Raw genomic sequence first — 14,261 nt, 5'->3', positions numbered from 1 at the left:
AACAGTCTGAACCCGGCCAACCAAATCCCGGGCCGTTCCAAAGACTGGGAGACAGTCAACAACAGCCCATCTTATAGACATGATTGGTAAGCATTTTTCCATCAGCTCCTGAAAGCAGAAGAAAATTCCAGCTCAACACAGGCCCACCTCTGCACCTTCACCCAGGATCCTTTCTCTTCAAGTGTTGTCTTGAGGACAAATGTGACCTAAACGGTCAAAGTAAATGAGCAGTGGCACCACAGGGGTGGGGTGGATTCAAAACCACAGGTGGGAAATCTCTGTTGCACACTCTTAAGATGCACGAACGCATTTGCAGAAGAGCGGAAAGCGCATGGATTCACATGACAGCCCAGCACACTATACGGGCAGAGAGGAGGCAGCAGGGCCTGATGCAGCGCCTCATTTAACACGGCCCCGCCTCAGACAGGAACAGTTCACGCAGCCTCGAGAAATCAGCCTGGGTTATTGTGAGGGTCCACACCGAGCAGAGTGAGGAGCACTCTACAGACACCTCTAGCTCGTTTATTCACAGGAGGACTTTCTGTGAGCATAACAGCCAAGAGCTCATAAATGCTGCCCTAAGAGGGTGGCTCTGGCAGGGAGAGAGAGGGCCAAGCTTGTGGATCAAGGGGAACCGGGAGGCTCTAGAGGACTCTATTAGTATGGGCCTGGGAACCTCCAGAGGTCACACCCCACAAAGTGCCACAGCACAGGGGGTAGCCTGGCACCCACCAGGGCCTAGGGGACTGGAGGGCACAGTGGTTAGCAGGGGCCTGGAGAATGTGGTTCCAGATAGTGCCACTACAAGGGCAGTTTCAGAGACCCCAGCACTTTGGGCCAATGGGGGCAGAGGACTCAGCTCAACCCTGGGATGGGACTGCTGGGGACCAAGAGCAGATGGCAGAAGATCTTTTCCTCATGGCTGTGCGGCCTGGAGCGTGTGCTTAGCAGAAACCAGCACTGAGAGTCCTCGTGCGACCTGGGGGCAGGCAGCAGACACAGTTTCAAATCCCCGGCTCTTTCTTCAAAACACCAGGGTGTTGGGAACAGACCCTGGATTAACACAGCACTCAAAAAGGTGCCTGAGAGGTGCAGTTATTCAACCACAAGGCCGATACCCAAAAAGGAAAGTCAGCACAGTGAACTCTCTACCTTTCAATGGATACATCCAGTCCCCGTTACCCAGAACCCAAGGCACCTGCCACATGGCCCACACCATCCTCCCCGACGCCTGTGCTTCCACGGCGCCAGTGCTCTGCCAGCTGCTGCACTCACAATCTCGTCCTAGGTGACCTAGTCCCCACCCAGGCTCCTGCCATCACCCAGCGCCAGCAACTCTCACAGCTCCTCTCTAGCCTGGGCCTTCCCTCTACGCTCCATGCCAGCTCCCCCAGCACGTGCCAGCAGCCCTGGAATCCCACCACTTCTCCCCTCCCAGGGCGCCTCCACAGTCCAGGCCTCTCTCTCTTCTCTGCACAATCTTTAACCCTCCCTAATTAACATGGCCACTCTTTAAAATCTAAATATCATTATACTGCTCCTCCTAAAGATATAATTAGCCTCCCGCTGCTCTTCCAATAAAGGCTAAACTCCATAAGCTGGCACAGGGACCTGGCTCTGGCCCTTCCTCTGGGCTGAGCCAGCCCTGCTGCAGTCGCATCCCAGCTGGGATCTTGGTTTATACAGCCCCTTCTGCCCTGCAGGCTTTCTGGGCCACCCTCACCAACCAAGGCCCCTCCCGTCCCAGACTGCCACCCCATCAAACGATTTCTGTTGATCTTCGAGCCTCATCTGCACCAGGAAGGCAGGAGGCCAGCCTGACTTCACTGGCTCATGCGCTCCCAGCCTCAGGGCTGACATGCAGTAGGCCTTCAACAGATAATTTTCTGTTTGAACGAATCAACAAACATCAGCCCTCCCCTGGCCACACCCCACCCTGCCGCTGCCACCTGCACAAGCCTTGGTTACCTGGGCACTGGTACCCTTGCAGGCCTGTTAGGAGCTCCAAGGCCTCAAAACACAAACATTGAATGGCTATTTTACCAAAGTTTTTTTTAAGGCTGAGAAAATTTATGGTGAAAGTAAAATCTCACTGAGGTATAATTCAACACTCAAAGAAAATGACAGACAGAAAAATCATGGTGGCCACAGCACTGTGACCATGAAGTCTGGGGGGTACACCTCTTGACTGGTGGGGCTCTCCAAGTAGTGACCCCAAAACTTTTCAGGGACCACTCATGACACCCCCCAAGTGATGAAACATGCCACCTCCTCTCACTTACAAAGCACGGGGGAGCACACGAGTGGGTCCCATGCTACCAAGAAACCACCATGTTCGATTCTAGTTTATGCAAAAAGGCAGAAGTGAATCACTTGCCACGTTCAGACCCAAGAGGAAAACCTCGGGCTCTGGGCTGCGGCCCTTTGGGAAGAAGGTTCTGGAGGGCTCACTCTGCTCTTGCCAGGAAAGGGTGAAACGGGACCATTCTTACCTTTCTGCTTCTCTGTAGGGTTGGGCTGAATATTCTCACACCGCAGACTAGCTGAATTATCATCTGAAATACTAGTTGAGTTAATATTAGCTTCTTTTGTTCCTGACATAAAACAGTTTAAAATTAGTCATTAAGACTGTACACCAAAGGGCCGGTGATCAGCGGCTTCATTAACATAGAGCACACTTACTTATCTATGTTTTCCCACACTGCAAGTTTGGACTGACAAAGGACTGACCAAAGGCAGCTTTTAGAAAACATGCATCTAGAATGTTCCTCCCCCATGGGCGGCTCTGGGGTGAAAGGGAAAGGACACCCCAGACTATGAGTGGATCCTTGGTCTACTCAGGCCAGGAGGAGCAGACTGCCCCCGCCCCCCATTTCTGGAGCTACCTGACACTGCCAGTCTCCACTCACCTCCCCACTAGAGCCAGACCCAGCAGCTGAGAGGCTGCAAGTAGGCGGCTGTTTCAGGAATGCAGGAAGAAAAGAAAAATATTTTGGACACAGTGCACAGTCCTGGCCATATTGAAAACTTCCACATATTGTCTACTAATTACTGACTGATGTTCCAAAGTTTATGAAGATAGAACAAATATCAAATACCTGAGAAAATATTTTTGCTGTGAAAAAAAAACAGGCTGGGCACAGTGGCTCACACCTATAATCCCCGCAATTTGGGAGGCCTAGGTGGGAGGATCACTTGAACCCAGGAGTAAAGACAACCTAGGTAACACAGAGAGAACTCGTCTACAAAAAAATATATAAAATCTAAAAAGCTAGCCAGGCATGGTTACACACACCCGTAGTCCCAGCTACTCAGGAGGCTGAGATGGGAGGATCACTTGAGTCCAGGAGTTTGAGGCTGCAATAAGCTGTGATCATGCCACTGCACTCCAGCCCAGGGCAAAGAGTAAGACCCTATCTCGGGGAAAAAAAAAAAAAAAAGGCCAAGCACAGTGGCTCATGCCTGAAGTCTCAACGCTTTGGGAGGCCAAGGCAGGCACCAGCCTGGGCAACATGGCGAAACCTCATATCTACAAAAATTAGCTAGGCATGGTGGCAGGTGCCTGTAGTCCCAGCTACCCAGGAGGCTGAGGCAGGAGAATCACGTGAGCCCAGGAGGTTGAGGCTGCAGTGAGCCATGATCATGCCACCGCTCTCCAGCCTGCGTGTAAGAGCGAGATCATGTCTGAAAAAAAAAGGGTAGGAGCCGGGTGTGGTGGCTCACGCCTATAATCCCAGCACTTTGGGAGGCTGAGGCCGGTGGATCACGAGCTCAAGAGAGCGAGACCATCCTGGCCAACATGGTGAAACTCCATCTCTACTAAAAATAGAAAAATTAGCCAGGTGTGGTGGCACATGCCTGTAGTCCCAGCCACTCGGGAGACTAAGGCAGGAGAATCTCTTGGACCCGGGAAGCAGAGGTTGCAGTGAGCGAGATCGTGCCACTGCACTCCAGCCTGGTGACAGAGCCAGACTCTGTCTCAAAAAAAAAAAAAAAAAAAAAAGATAGGGGGCCCAGATGAGGGGCTAGAGGAATAGGTTCTATATTACAGCAGGACCCAGAGCTGGAAAACTAGCTTCAGTCAAAGGACCTACCACTCTAAAACGAAACTGAGAGACAAAAATAAAATTGTAAAATGTTCCCTTTCCTGAAACACAATCTTATAATTCTTAAAACTATTCAAAACAGCTTACATCAGAATCAACCTGACATTAACTATCATATAACTGTTTTATTTATAATGCAATAGAACTACATAAAATAGATGACACATAATTTTGCAAAGACATTTTTATCAATATGTGAAAATGATACTGACTTAAATAGTCTGATTCAAATAGTTATTTATATTTTACTCAGGGTAACCAGAGAATAAACATGAAATATTAAGTTCTTAACAAAAAAAATCTAAAAATAAACATAAGTTTGGCGGTTGCAGATGCTCAACTTTAGAAGAAAACACTCTAATCGTTTTAAGTTGTGTACTTGATTTCAAAGTGTCAAATGTTTTCCATACTCTACCATATTCACCATCACAGTAAGCAAATTATAAATGCATTATCTTCATTCTGTAGTTCAGAGACCAATGACACTTTCACAATTTTACCTTTTCAAAGTTCTAGTGGTATTCTTATGTAAGCTTTACTAAACCCCAAGTTCACACCGAGAGAAAGAACATGAAAACAGACTATAGCTCACTAATTATACCACACTGTAGAATCAATTCATAATCACAGAGAAGGGACTAACCAATTTGTCAAATAATAGCTTTAAACAAATAAATAATGCACTTATAAAATGAAAATGATGGCCGGGAGCGGTGGCTCACACCTGTAATCCCAGCACTTTGAGAGGCCCAGACAGGTGGATCACCTGAGCTCAGGAGTTTGAGACCAGTCTGGCCAACATGGTGAAACCCCATCTCTACTGAAAACACAAAAATTAGCTAAACCTAGTGGCACACGCCTGTAATCCCAGCTACTCAGGAGGCTGAGACATGAGAATCCCCTGAACCTAGGAGGTGGAGGTTGCAGTGAGCCAAGATCATGCTACTGCACTCCAACCTGGCAATAGAGTGAGACTCCATCTCAAAAAAGAAATAAAATAAAATAAAAATGAATTGGCAAAATAAAAAAAAAAAAGAGTCACAGCATAAGCACAATCTGTTGTCTAGAGCTACCTGGTAACCAATGAACCTTGTAGGTGAGAATGTGAGCCCTGGCTCAAGACGCCCTAGGGTAGAACACTGGCGCTTCCTCTCTCCATGGGCTATGCTTTGGTCAGGTCCCTCAGCCTTCCTGAGCCGCAGTTTGCCCAGTTTGCCCCGCCTCACAGAGCCATCCTGAGTCAAATGAGATCTTGTGCATACAGCAAGGAGCACTGTGCCCGGCTGGGAGGGGCCAGTCTCTATCAGTCACTGTTATTGAAACTAATCAGACGTACGGTCCATAAATACAATTGAAAGAGGTCCATCATTCGGCCAGTGTTCTGCGCAAATTTTAGCTACACTAAGTTAAATGTCATCAAATAGCCAGTTTTTTTTTTTTTTTAAAAGAATAGAAAAACATTTCTGGGACAATTAGAATATAACTTGGGTTTTAGATGCTATCAGGAAGCAATAACTGAGTTCAGATAGACAATACTTTTCTGGCTATGTAGGAAAATGTACTTTTTTTTAAAGCTGCATGTCGAAGTATTTAGAGATAAAGTGTTAGGATATTTTTTAACATACTTTGAAACAGTTCATTAAAATATGTAACTATATGCTGGGTGTGCTGGCTTATGCCTGTAATCCCAGCACTTTGGGAGTCTGAGGTGAAAGGATCACTTGAGCCCAGGAGTTCAAACCAGCCTAGGCAACAAAGTGAGATGCTCTCTCTACAAAAAAAAAAAAAAAAAAATTAGCTGGGCATGGTGACACATGCCTGTAGTCCTAGCTAGTCAAGAGGCTGAGGCAGGAGGATCACTTGAGCCAAGAAGTTCAAGACTGCAGTGAGCTATGATCATACCACTGCACTCCAGGCTGAGTGACAGAGCAAAGCCCTGTCTCAAAAATACACATAAGAAGCCGGGTATCGTGGCACACACCTGTAGTCCCAGCTACTCAGGAGGCTGAGGCAGAAGAATCGCTTGAACCTGGGAGGCGGAGGTTGCAGTGAGCTGAGATCACGCCACTGTACCCCAGCCTGAGCAACAGAGTGAGACTCTGTCTCAAAAAAAAATATATATATATATGTATACACACACACATGCATAACTGTACATTAAGCAAAATGGCAAACATGTAAAATTAGTGAATCTGGGTGAGAGGTATATGGGCACTAGTTGTACTATTCTTTCTACTTTTCCATATTTTTCACAATAGAAACAGTTAGAGAAGTAAGCAAAAATGAAATGAGGGAAACTAAGCAAAATAAAGACCTGACTTAATGTTCCAGAAAAACCTGGAACTGTCACACAATTGTAAAGCGAACAAAGCATGCCTTACAGCTTGCATAACAACTGGAGTACAGGAAGAAATTGTTCATAAAAAGAAATGGATAAATTCCTTGTTGAACTCTTTAATCCACCCAAAAAATCAAAATGGTAACAATAAAACCCACAAATTCTCTGATGATGACCCAGGCTATGGGCACAGGGCTCACGAGGGCCAGGTCAGTCAGTGCAACAAAGGCCGGCTTTGACAACATGGACTTTTCTTTGAAGCACTAAGAAGGAAAGGTACTGTGAGGACCAGCTCATTAACCAGACCCAATAGCAGTGCACCCTCAATGAAGAAATTAAGGAACTGTAACAACTGCCAGCAAACTCTGAATTCCAAATGTTAAACCATGACCAGTGCAAGGTAACACCTGCAACTGCGAGGACAGAGACCCCAGGTCCGTGCTGTGGCAGGACCCTAGGGGAGCAGGGCCAGGGTCGGGGGGAGGAGAAAGACAAGGGACCGGGAGTCTCTCCAGAGCCCAGACTCTGCTCCTGGCCACTGTTCCCAACCCCCCGCCCCGCCACCCACCCCACACTGCCACCCAAGGACAGCGGGAGACTCTGCTCCCCAGCAGGTGGCATCAGGCTCCATCCCAATCTCTGCAAAAAGCTCAACCCAGAAACCACGTTTGCAGTTTGTGCTTCTTACTGCCTGGGCTTGTGTTATCTTCACACTTGTCGATATTAGCTATACAGTCCTCACTACATGTCTGGAGAATGATTTCAATTTGTTCTAAATCCATTGCCCATCTCAGGATGAGCGCTGTCTCGCCCTGATCCAGGGCTGGCAGTTCAGCAGAGGTGATCCGTGATAAAGCGGGTTAGACCGCGGCGTGCCTGGGGCAAGCCACCACTTAATGGACACCTCGTTCACCCTCAAGGCAGGTATCTTTACGCCCATTTATGACGAGGAAACTGTGGCTCAGAGAACCCACTCACGTGTCTGGCTCAAGGCCATGAGGCAGGTAAGCAGGAGGTGGGGAGTCATCCCTGTGGCCTCAGAGATGAGGTCCTAGCTATCTGGGTGGGGGCTACCAGGAGTCCACCCCTCAGGCTTTCGCCACTGCCTGCTGCCCTCTCCTGCAGTGCAGGATTGCAGTGTGCCTGGGTGTTCCCCCCAGGCGCCTGGGGATGAGGAAAGCTCCCACAAAAAGAAAACATACATCACCAAGATGTGGTTGAATGGTAACATGCATGCCTGTATGGCAGGGGCTCTCTTCAGTGGAAACACCCTGCTCCAGCTCAGTCACCTTTTACTCCGCCATCCCATGCTACTGAAGACCCAGACAACTCCCATATAGTCACCCTACTTGGAATAAAATAACCACAGATCATCTTTCACACTGCGGCTGCTGTACCAAGTGCGCCCACTCCTGGAAATGCCAGCTCTGAGGGGAACGCACACAGAGAGAGAAGGATGTGCTGATCGGTATTCCAGCTACGCTCCAGAACGTGTAAAAGTCAGACAGATACAAGGCAAGTTGGGCCCAGCAAAAATTTCCTCTTCCCCTAAAGTCTAATTTTACACTATTTTTACCTTAAGTGCAAATGAAGAATTCTAGCATTTTGAAGAATTCCGTCTGAAGTCACAGATGACAGTGGTTACTGATACTGAACCAAGGACCACCCCCTCTGAGGCAGCAGGACGAGGGCTGGGCACACCCACCACACGGCTGGACTGAATGTGATTGGCTGTGACAGGCCAACTTCCCCAATGTGCCTAACTAGCACTTTAAACATCTCTACTGCGAGCATTTTCTGAGTAGAATAAAGCAGAGCAGGATGAAGACATAAAAACCGTTTCTCTGTGTCATCAGCCACACCACTGTGAGATCCCAACAGCAAGATTAAGAAAGCATTTTGACTGAAATGTAAAAATAATCTATGTATAAGAAGGCATAAAATTAACTAAAAGCTGAGTTAATAAAGTTACATAACTTAGCATATTAAAGCAAATAAAACCTCAAGTTATGTCCAGTCTTCAATACATGATGAAAAAGTCTCATGAACATTAAAGTAGTTAGAATAATTTTTTAACAATGTATAACCACATTGAGATATAACCATTCACATTAAAGTGGTGAGGAATTTAAACTAAAGAATATATTTTTCTTACCTATTTCTGAAGTTGTCGTTTCCTGATTTGGCTCATTATTTATTCCAGACACTATGGAGTCTAAACTTTTAGCTGAAATATTATCCTCCTTCCTTCCTGACATAAAATAGTTAACAACAGATTAAAATATTATAAAAGATTTTGTGTTTGGTTGTTTTAGCTGGGATTTATAAGGGTTACACCAAGGTCACCAGCAAACTGTCTTGTCAACTAAATGGTCAATTCTCAGCCTCCACATGACTCCCCTCATTAGAGCTTGACAAGAAGCCCCCTCTCCTTCCCTAACACTTTCTTCCTCTCCAAGTTTTCCTCCAACTTGTTGGCCTTCTGTTTCCTTTGCAAGGATGATCCTCCCTCCTCCTCTTCCTCCTCCTCCTCTTCCTCTTCTGACCTGGGGGACCACAGCAAGCTCTGGAGTTCACCACGTCCTTTCCTACCTACACACGCCCCTGGACTAATTACTGCGCAAAGGTCCATGTCCGTAAACATCACTTGTATGCTAGAACTCTCCATTTTTTGTTTTTCCCTTTGGTTTCTCCAGCTCTCTCCTGATCTCCAAGTCAATATATCCAGCTGTCGACTAGATGTTTCTACTTGGTTGGTCCATAGCCATCTCAAATTTGTTGTCCAACACAGAATTCCTAACACTGCCACCCATTCCACCAACCAGTGTCTCCCAGAACCGTCTATGTCAATAAAGGCCACCCCCTAGGAGCCCAGACCCCTCCCACAATGAATCTCATCTTTGATTCCTTTCCATTCAAACAAGTGGCATCCAACCTGCCAGCACAGTAAACCCACTCTGCTGTCACCACTGGCACTCTGGTCCGAACCATCACCTCCTCTTATCCAGATGCCATGGCCCCCTCCTCGCTGCGCTGCAGCCTTTACTCCTGCCACTCCAGTTTTAAAAGGAGGCCTTCTAAAACCTAAGTCAAATCTTGCCTCGGTGCTGCTTCAAACTCTTCAAGGACTTCTGCGTGCACTCACTGTAAACCACGCAGCTGCTGTGGACCGGGAACAGCAGCTCCGGGACCAGCAGCTCCAGGCCCTGCTTCCTGGCCCGGCCCTTTCCCCTATCACTGTTCCTCTCTCCACCCACCTCACCACTCACACACCTGCATGTCCTCCTTCACCCAAGTCAGCTCTCTGTCCAGATGTCCTCCCTCGGAGAGGCCCTCCCTGCTCACGCCCCTCATTCCTGCTCCTCTTGGCTTCATTTTCCTTGAAGATTCATCACAAACTAACATGCACATATGTACCCCTGTGTTCTCTTTATTATCATAAATGTCTGCAGAATCAGTGAAGGAAGGCTCAAATGGACAATTTAAGCCTGTGATTGACTCAGGGTAGGAAATCCTCACCTGGCCAGGGGCAGCCCTGCATGGGGCCAACATGTCCCTCTGCCCCCTCTCCACCCTGGCCAGAAGGCAGTGTTCTAGAGCTCAGGCCCCAGGTCAAGCAGGGCCACACCTATGCCAACCACCCCCACAAACTTCCACATGTTCAATGACCAAGCAGAAGCACAGGACCAGGCAGTAAAGCTTTCAACTCTCAACATTCACTCACAGCCTCCACTATGGTTCACTTAGCTTACCAAGCTGTTTCATGCTATGTTCCTTCTTAGCTTTACAGTAGGAAAAGTTATGTTCTTTTTCAGGGGAAAGACTATTTTCACTGGTTTTAGGGTCCCTTCTTCCTGACATAAAATTGCACAATGAAAATATATATTAAACTTAATCTGTAATGTAATGTAAAGCAGTTAACAAACAAATGAAATTAAAATGTACTCATTAAGTCAAAGTGATCAGCTCTGTATGCACTACTTAGAAATAAGCAAAAATTATAATATTCTCAGGCAGAATGCTTTCTGGATTCTGCAGGGATTCCAGAATGACTTTAAGAGTCTAAATATGTTTAACAATGTGATACCCTCACGCCCTGTAGTAAAGTCTCATTCATCCCCTTGAGCAAGACACAGAGGTCCAGTGTGTCACACACCTCTGGGTACTGGGCATTTGCCCAAATGAGAACCTACTTAAGCGAGGCAGAATGTTCCGGCAGAGTGCCAGCTTTGCTGGGGAACCCACAGGGAGGTGTGCCCGGCTAGCAGGAGGGGAAGACAAGAGTCCACTGAGCTGTTGATAGCTCAGGGAAGCTCAGTGTCAAAAAGCCCATAAATGTCTGCTAATAAAATCTCTTAAGACCATACAAAAGAACCCTAGAGCACAAGCTCACCAGTAAACACAGATGCACATATCGGAAGCAATTAGAAAAGAAGAGCAGATGATACAACTGACTGCTTAGGAAAGCCAAAAGAATCAACAGAAGAACTACTGGATTAAGAGGCAACAACAGGCCAGGCACAGTGGCTTACGGCTGTAATCCCAGCACTTTGGGAGGCTGAGGCGGGCAGATCACTTGAGGTCAAGAGTTCGAGACCAGCCTGGCCAACATGGTAAAACCCTGTCTCTACTAAAAATACAAAAAATTAGCTGGGCGTGGTGGCGTACACATGTAATCCCAGCTACTCAGGAGGCTGAAGCAGAAGAATCACTTGAACTTGGGGGGCGGAGGTTGCAGTGAGCCACGATTGCGCCACTGCACTCCAGTCTGGCAACAGAGTGAGACTCCGTCTCAAAATAAATAAATAAATAAATAAATAAATAAATAAATAAATAAATAAATAAATAAATAAAATAAACCAGCGAGCAACCACTGTGACCAACATACGCAACCAAGTACACGCAACGTGTTCTCGGAAGAGGGGGACACCTTCACTAAGCTGAAGTTAGAGGTGCCTAATCTTCCTAAACTAATGAAAGCATATATTTAACACAAGTCCTATCAAATTCTGAGACGTTGGTTTGTTTATTTTGCAAGAGTGGAATTCTTGAGTCATGAAGAGTTTTTAAAATTCATCCGGAAGAATAAGCAAATAAGATGGCTTAAAACTTTTTGGAAAAGAACAATGACAGAAAACTAATAGTAAAAATAAAAAAGTGGAAGTAAAAAACACCACACACAAAAAAGCCCGTAACCCAGACTACAAAAGGCATCACAGAGCAGGAGAGAAGCATTCAATGAATAAGTGATCCTGGAACCACGGATGAATTATTCTGACAAAATAGATTCAGAGCCTCACCTTATACCATGAATTAAAGTAAGAGATAACATAAGAAATTAAGTAAAAAAAAATGTATGATAAAGCACAAATCTTCACCTCTCAAATCTCTGGACAGATTACCAAAAAAAAGATTAGAGGCCTCAAGCACATAACAGTTTAACACTTAGGCAAATCAGAAACCAAACCAAATATAATTAGTAGAAACAAACTGAAAAAGAAACACTCATGCAAAAACTGGCAAATTGGCAGATGTCCTTAACATACAGCACGTGCAAGCAAATCAGTAAGAACCCAGAGAAACCAAAGAACAGGCAGGTCAGAGACGCCCAAAACACTCACATGCGATGACAAGGACCATTTCACTGGTCATCAACGTTTTTGTTTTTCGTCCATCAAAATCAGCATGCCTTAACAACACTGGAGAAGGTGTGGAGTGAAGGGCCATTAAGGGCACGCAGTAGCCATAATGCCACACCCTTTGTGCCAGCCACTGCGCTTCTGGAAACCCACCCCACAGCGGTCAACCAAAAGACAGCAAAGGCTTCTGGCACTAAGCTGGTCACAAACGCATTACTAATTATTGTGCACACGTGGAACCTACCATCTAAGCCTCCTTTCTAAGGCAAAAATTCCCACTACTACGTCTTGCCACCCTTCTTTAACTTACACACTTTAGGAAAAGGATGATTTTTCAGAAACTAGCACTGCTCATTCAAAGTAACTTCATACTTCAATGAAAAATAAGCCTCCAATGCCAGTGGCCTCCAACAGGGCTTCCCTGCATTTGCCTGACACTCTTATGTTAGGCAAGATGATGAGGTACTATCCTTCAGTGGACCGCAGGCCAGGCCTGTACGTTCGGCTTTTAGCATGGCTTCCAATCATAATTTCTGCAGTTTTTAAACACGTAAACATTATCTGCCTACATGCTCTATATCCAACCTGCATGAGGATTAAATGCAGACTGCCAACGCAAAGGACAGAACTACTGAAATGAAGATGGCTGGTAAGTATTTCTGGAAAATGAAAATTTGATCACAACTTTTAGATTTCAACACAGATCTCCAGCAAAGAGGGGCTACTCTGCCCTGATGTCATCAGCTCACACACTTGTGCACACATGCATGTGTATGTAACAGCCACAAATCTTCAGTATTTCCACACGCTGTTCATTCCCAGACACAGCAAGTCTGTTTTCCAGCCATAGGAGTTCTTTCCTACTAGACATTGAGATTAAGACAAAAAAAAAAAAAAACTAATATCCATATTTTCAGCTACATATATAAGTTTTGCAGTACCTTCCACTGAATTTTTGGATCGCCGTTTTGATGTTTTTGTTGTCAATGACTTGGAAGCTCTAGTGGAAATCTCAGTCTTAAAGAAAAAAGAATGAAAAGAAATTAATTGATGTATTACACAGCAGTATCATAAGCAGGTTTATTTTTCAAGCTCTTCTTGAGGAAGAACAAGTATGAAATCCAGCAATAGTGCCCATATGCTTTAAAAACTCAATACCACTAAGGACTCAAGACCTGAGACTGTGAATTACACGGAGGCCAAAACCCTTTTCACACTGTATTTAGAATTCCATCATTCTGTACAGCCCTAAAAAGGTCAACAATCTGCTCCCCACACTTGGAGAAACACTGTCTTATTGGATGTGCTTATGAGGACTCCACTTCTGTTGCTATATATTTAATTACTTAAATGCACTTGTAAGCAACTCGGAAGGTAAAAATTTACATATATTTAAACAGAACACAAATCAAAGGAAACAGCACATCCTATTCCTCCCTCCACTGGCACAGTTCCAGTCTCACCACCTCTCTCCCCTAACTGGCCTCCCAGCCTCTACTCTATGCCTAACCCATCTCCCTGCAACCTCCTGAATACCTCCTGAAATGCGAATTGGATTACGAAAGTTGGCTTCAACCTCTCAGTGGCCCCTACTGCTTGGGATGAGTGTAACCTCCACAAGATGGCCCACGTGGGGATGATGAGCTTCTACCACCCCCAGCCCCAGGAAATGCATCGCGGAGTCCTGAACAGGCCAACCAGAGGTTGGAGGGGTCCCTCCCACTGGCCCCGTCTGTCTGGTGACTTACACCTGCCTCTTCCAGACTCATCCTGAGTGCCACCTCCCCCTTCTCCCCAAAATGACAACCCTATCACACCACACATCACACTTGTCATATAAAGGCATAAGTAAACCCAGGAGTGCCCCACAGAAAATCAGAGAATACACACACCCATCTATTTTACCAGGAGGTAAAGCATTTAACTGATTAATTTTACAACCAAATAAAATGGACCTATTACAGATAGGCCCAGACCATGTGCTCCTTCCACGCCTCAGTGGACCCGGGGAGCGCACAGCATTCACTATTTCAACACAGCTACAAGTTGACATCTCTTAAAGTTATTTTTTAAAGTTTACCTCTGTTTCAGCCTTGGAGTCTTTAAAAGTTCCATCTGACAACTTTTTAGACATCTCCCCTGAGCTTGCTGACTATTAAAAAAAAAAAATTCAAACTT

At 45.9% G+C, this 14,261-nt stretch overlaps 1 protein-coding gene across 13 annotated transcripts in view; it reads right to left on the bottom strand.

Moving 5' to 3' along the window:
* TRAF3IP1 (TRAF3 interacting protein 1) overlaps positions 1-14,261 on the bottom strand; it is a 91,728-nt gene that overhangs the window by 65,121 nt on the left and 12,346 nt on the right. For 5 of the 13 annotated variants that reach the window (XR_001716541.4, XR_001716542.4, XM_016950831.4 and 2 more), the window contains exons 6-9: positions 14,164-14,235; positions 13,025-13,100; positions 8,600-8,695; positions 2,493-2,594 (exon numbers count right to left, since the gene is read on the bottom strand). Coding sequence is in view for 11 of the 13 variants with exons in the window: in XM_016950831.4 (XP_016806320.1) it covers positions 2,493-2,594; positions 8,600-8,695; positions 13,025-13,100; positions 14,164-14,235 (346 nt within the window). In the remaining 2 variants the exon portion in view is untranslated. The remainder of the gene's footprint in view (positions 1-2,492; positions 2,595-8,599; positions 8,696-13,024; positions 13,101-14,163; positions 14,236-14,261) is intronic. The other 8 variants (XM_016950840.4, XM_016950841.4, XM_016950833.4 and 5 more) reach the window with 7 other exon arrangements.

Source organism: Pan troglodytes, chromosome 13 (assembly GCF_028858775.2).
Source record: "Pan troglodytes isolate AG18354 chromosome 13, NHGRI_mPanTro3-v2.0_pri, whole genome shotgun sequence".
Taxonomy (NCBI): Eukaryota; Metazoa; Chordata; class Mammalia; order Primates; family Hominidae; genus Pan; species Pan troglodytes.
This window is presented reverse-complemented; position numbering and strand designations above follow the sequence as displayed.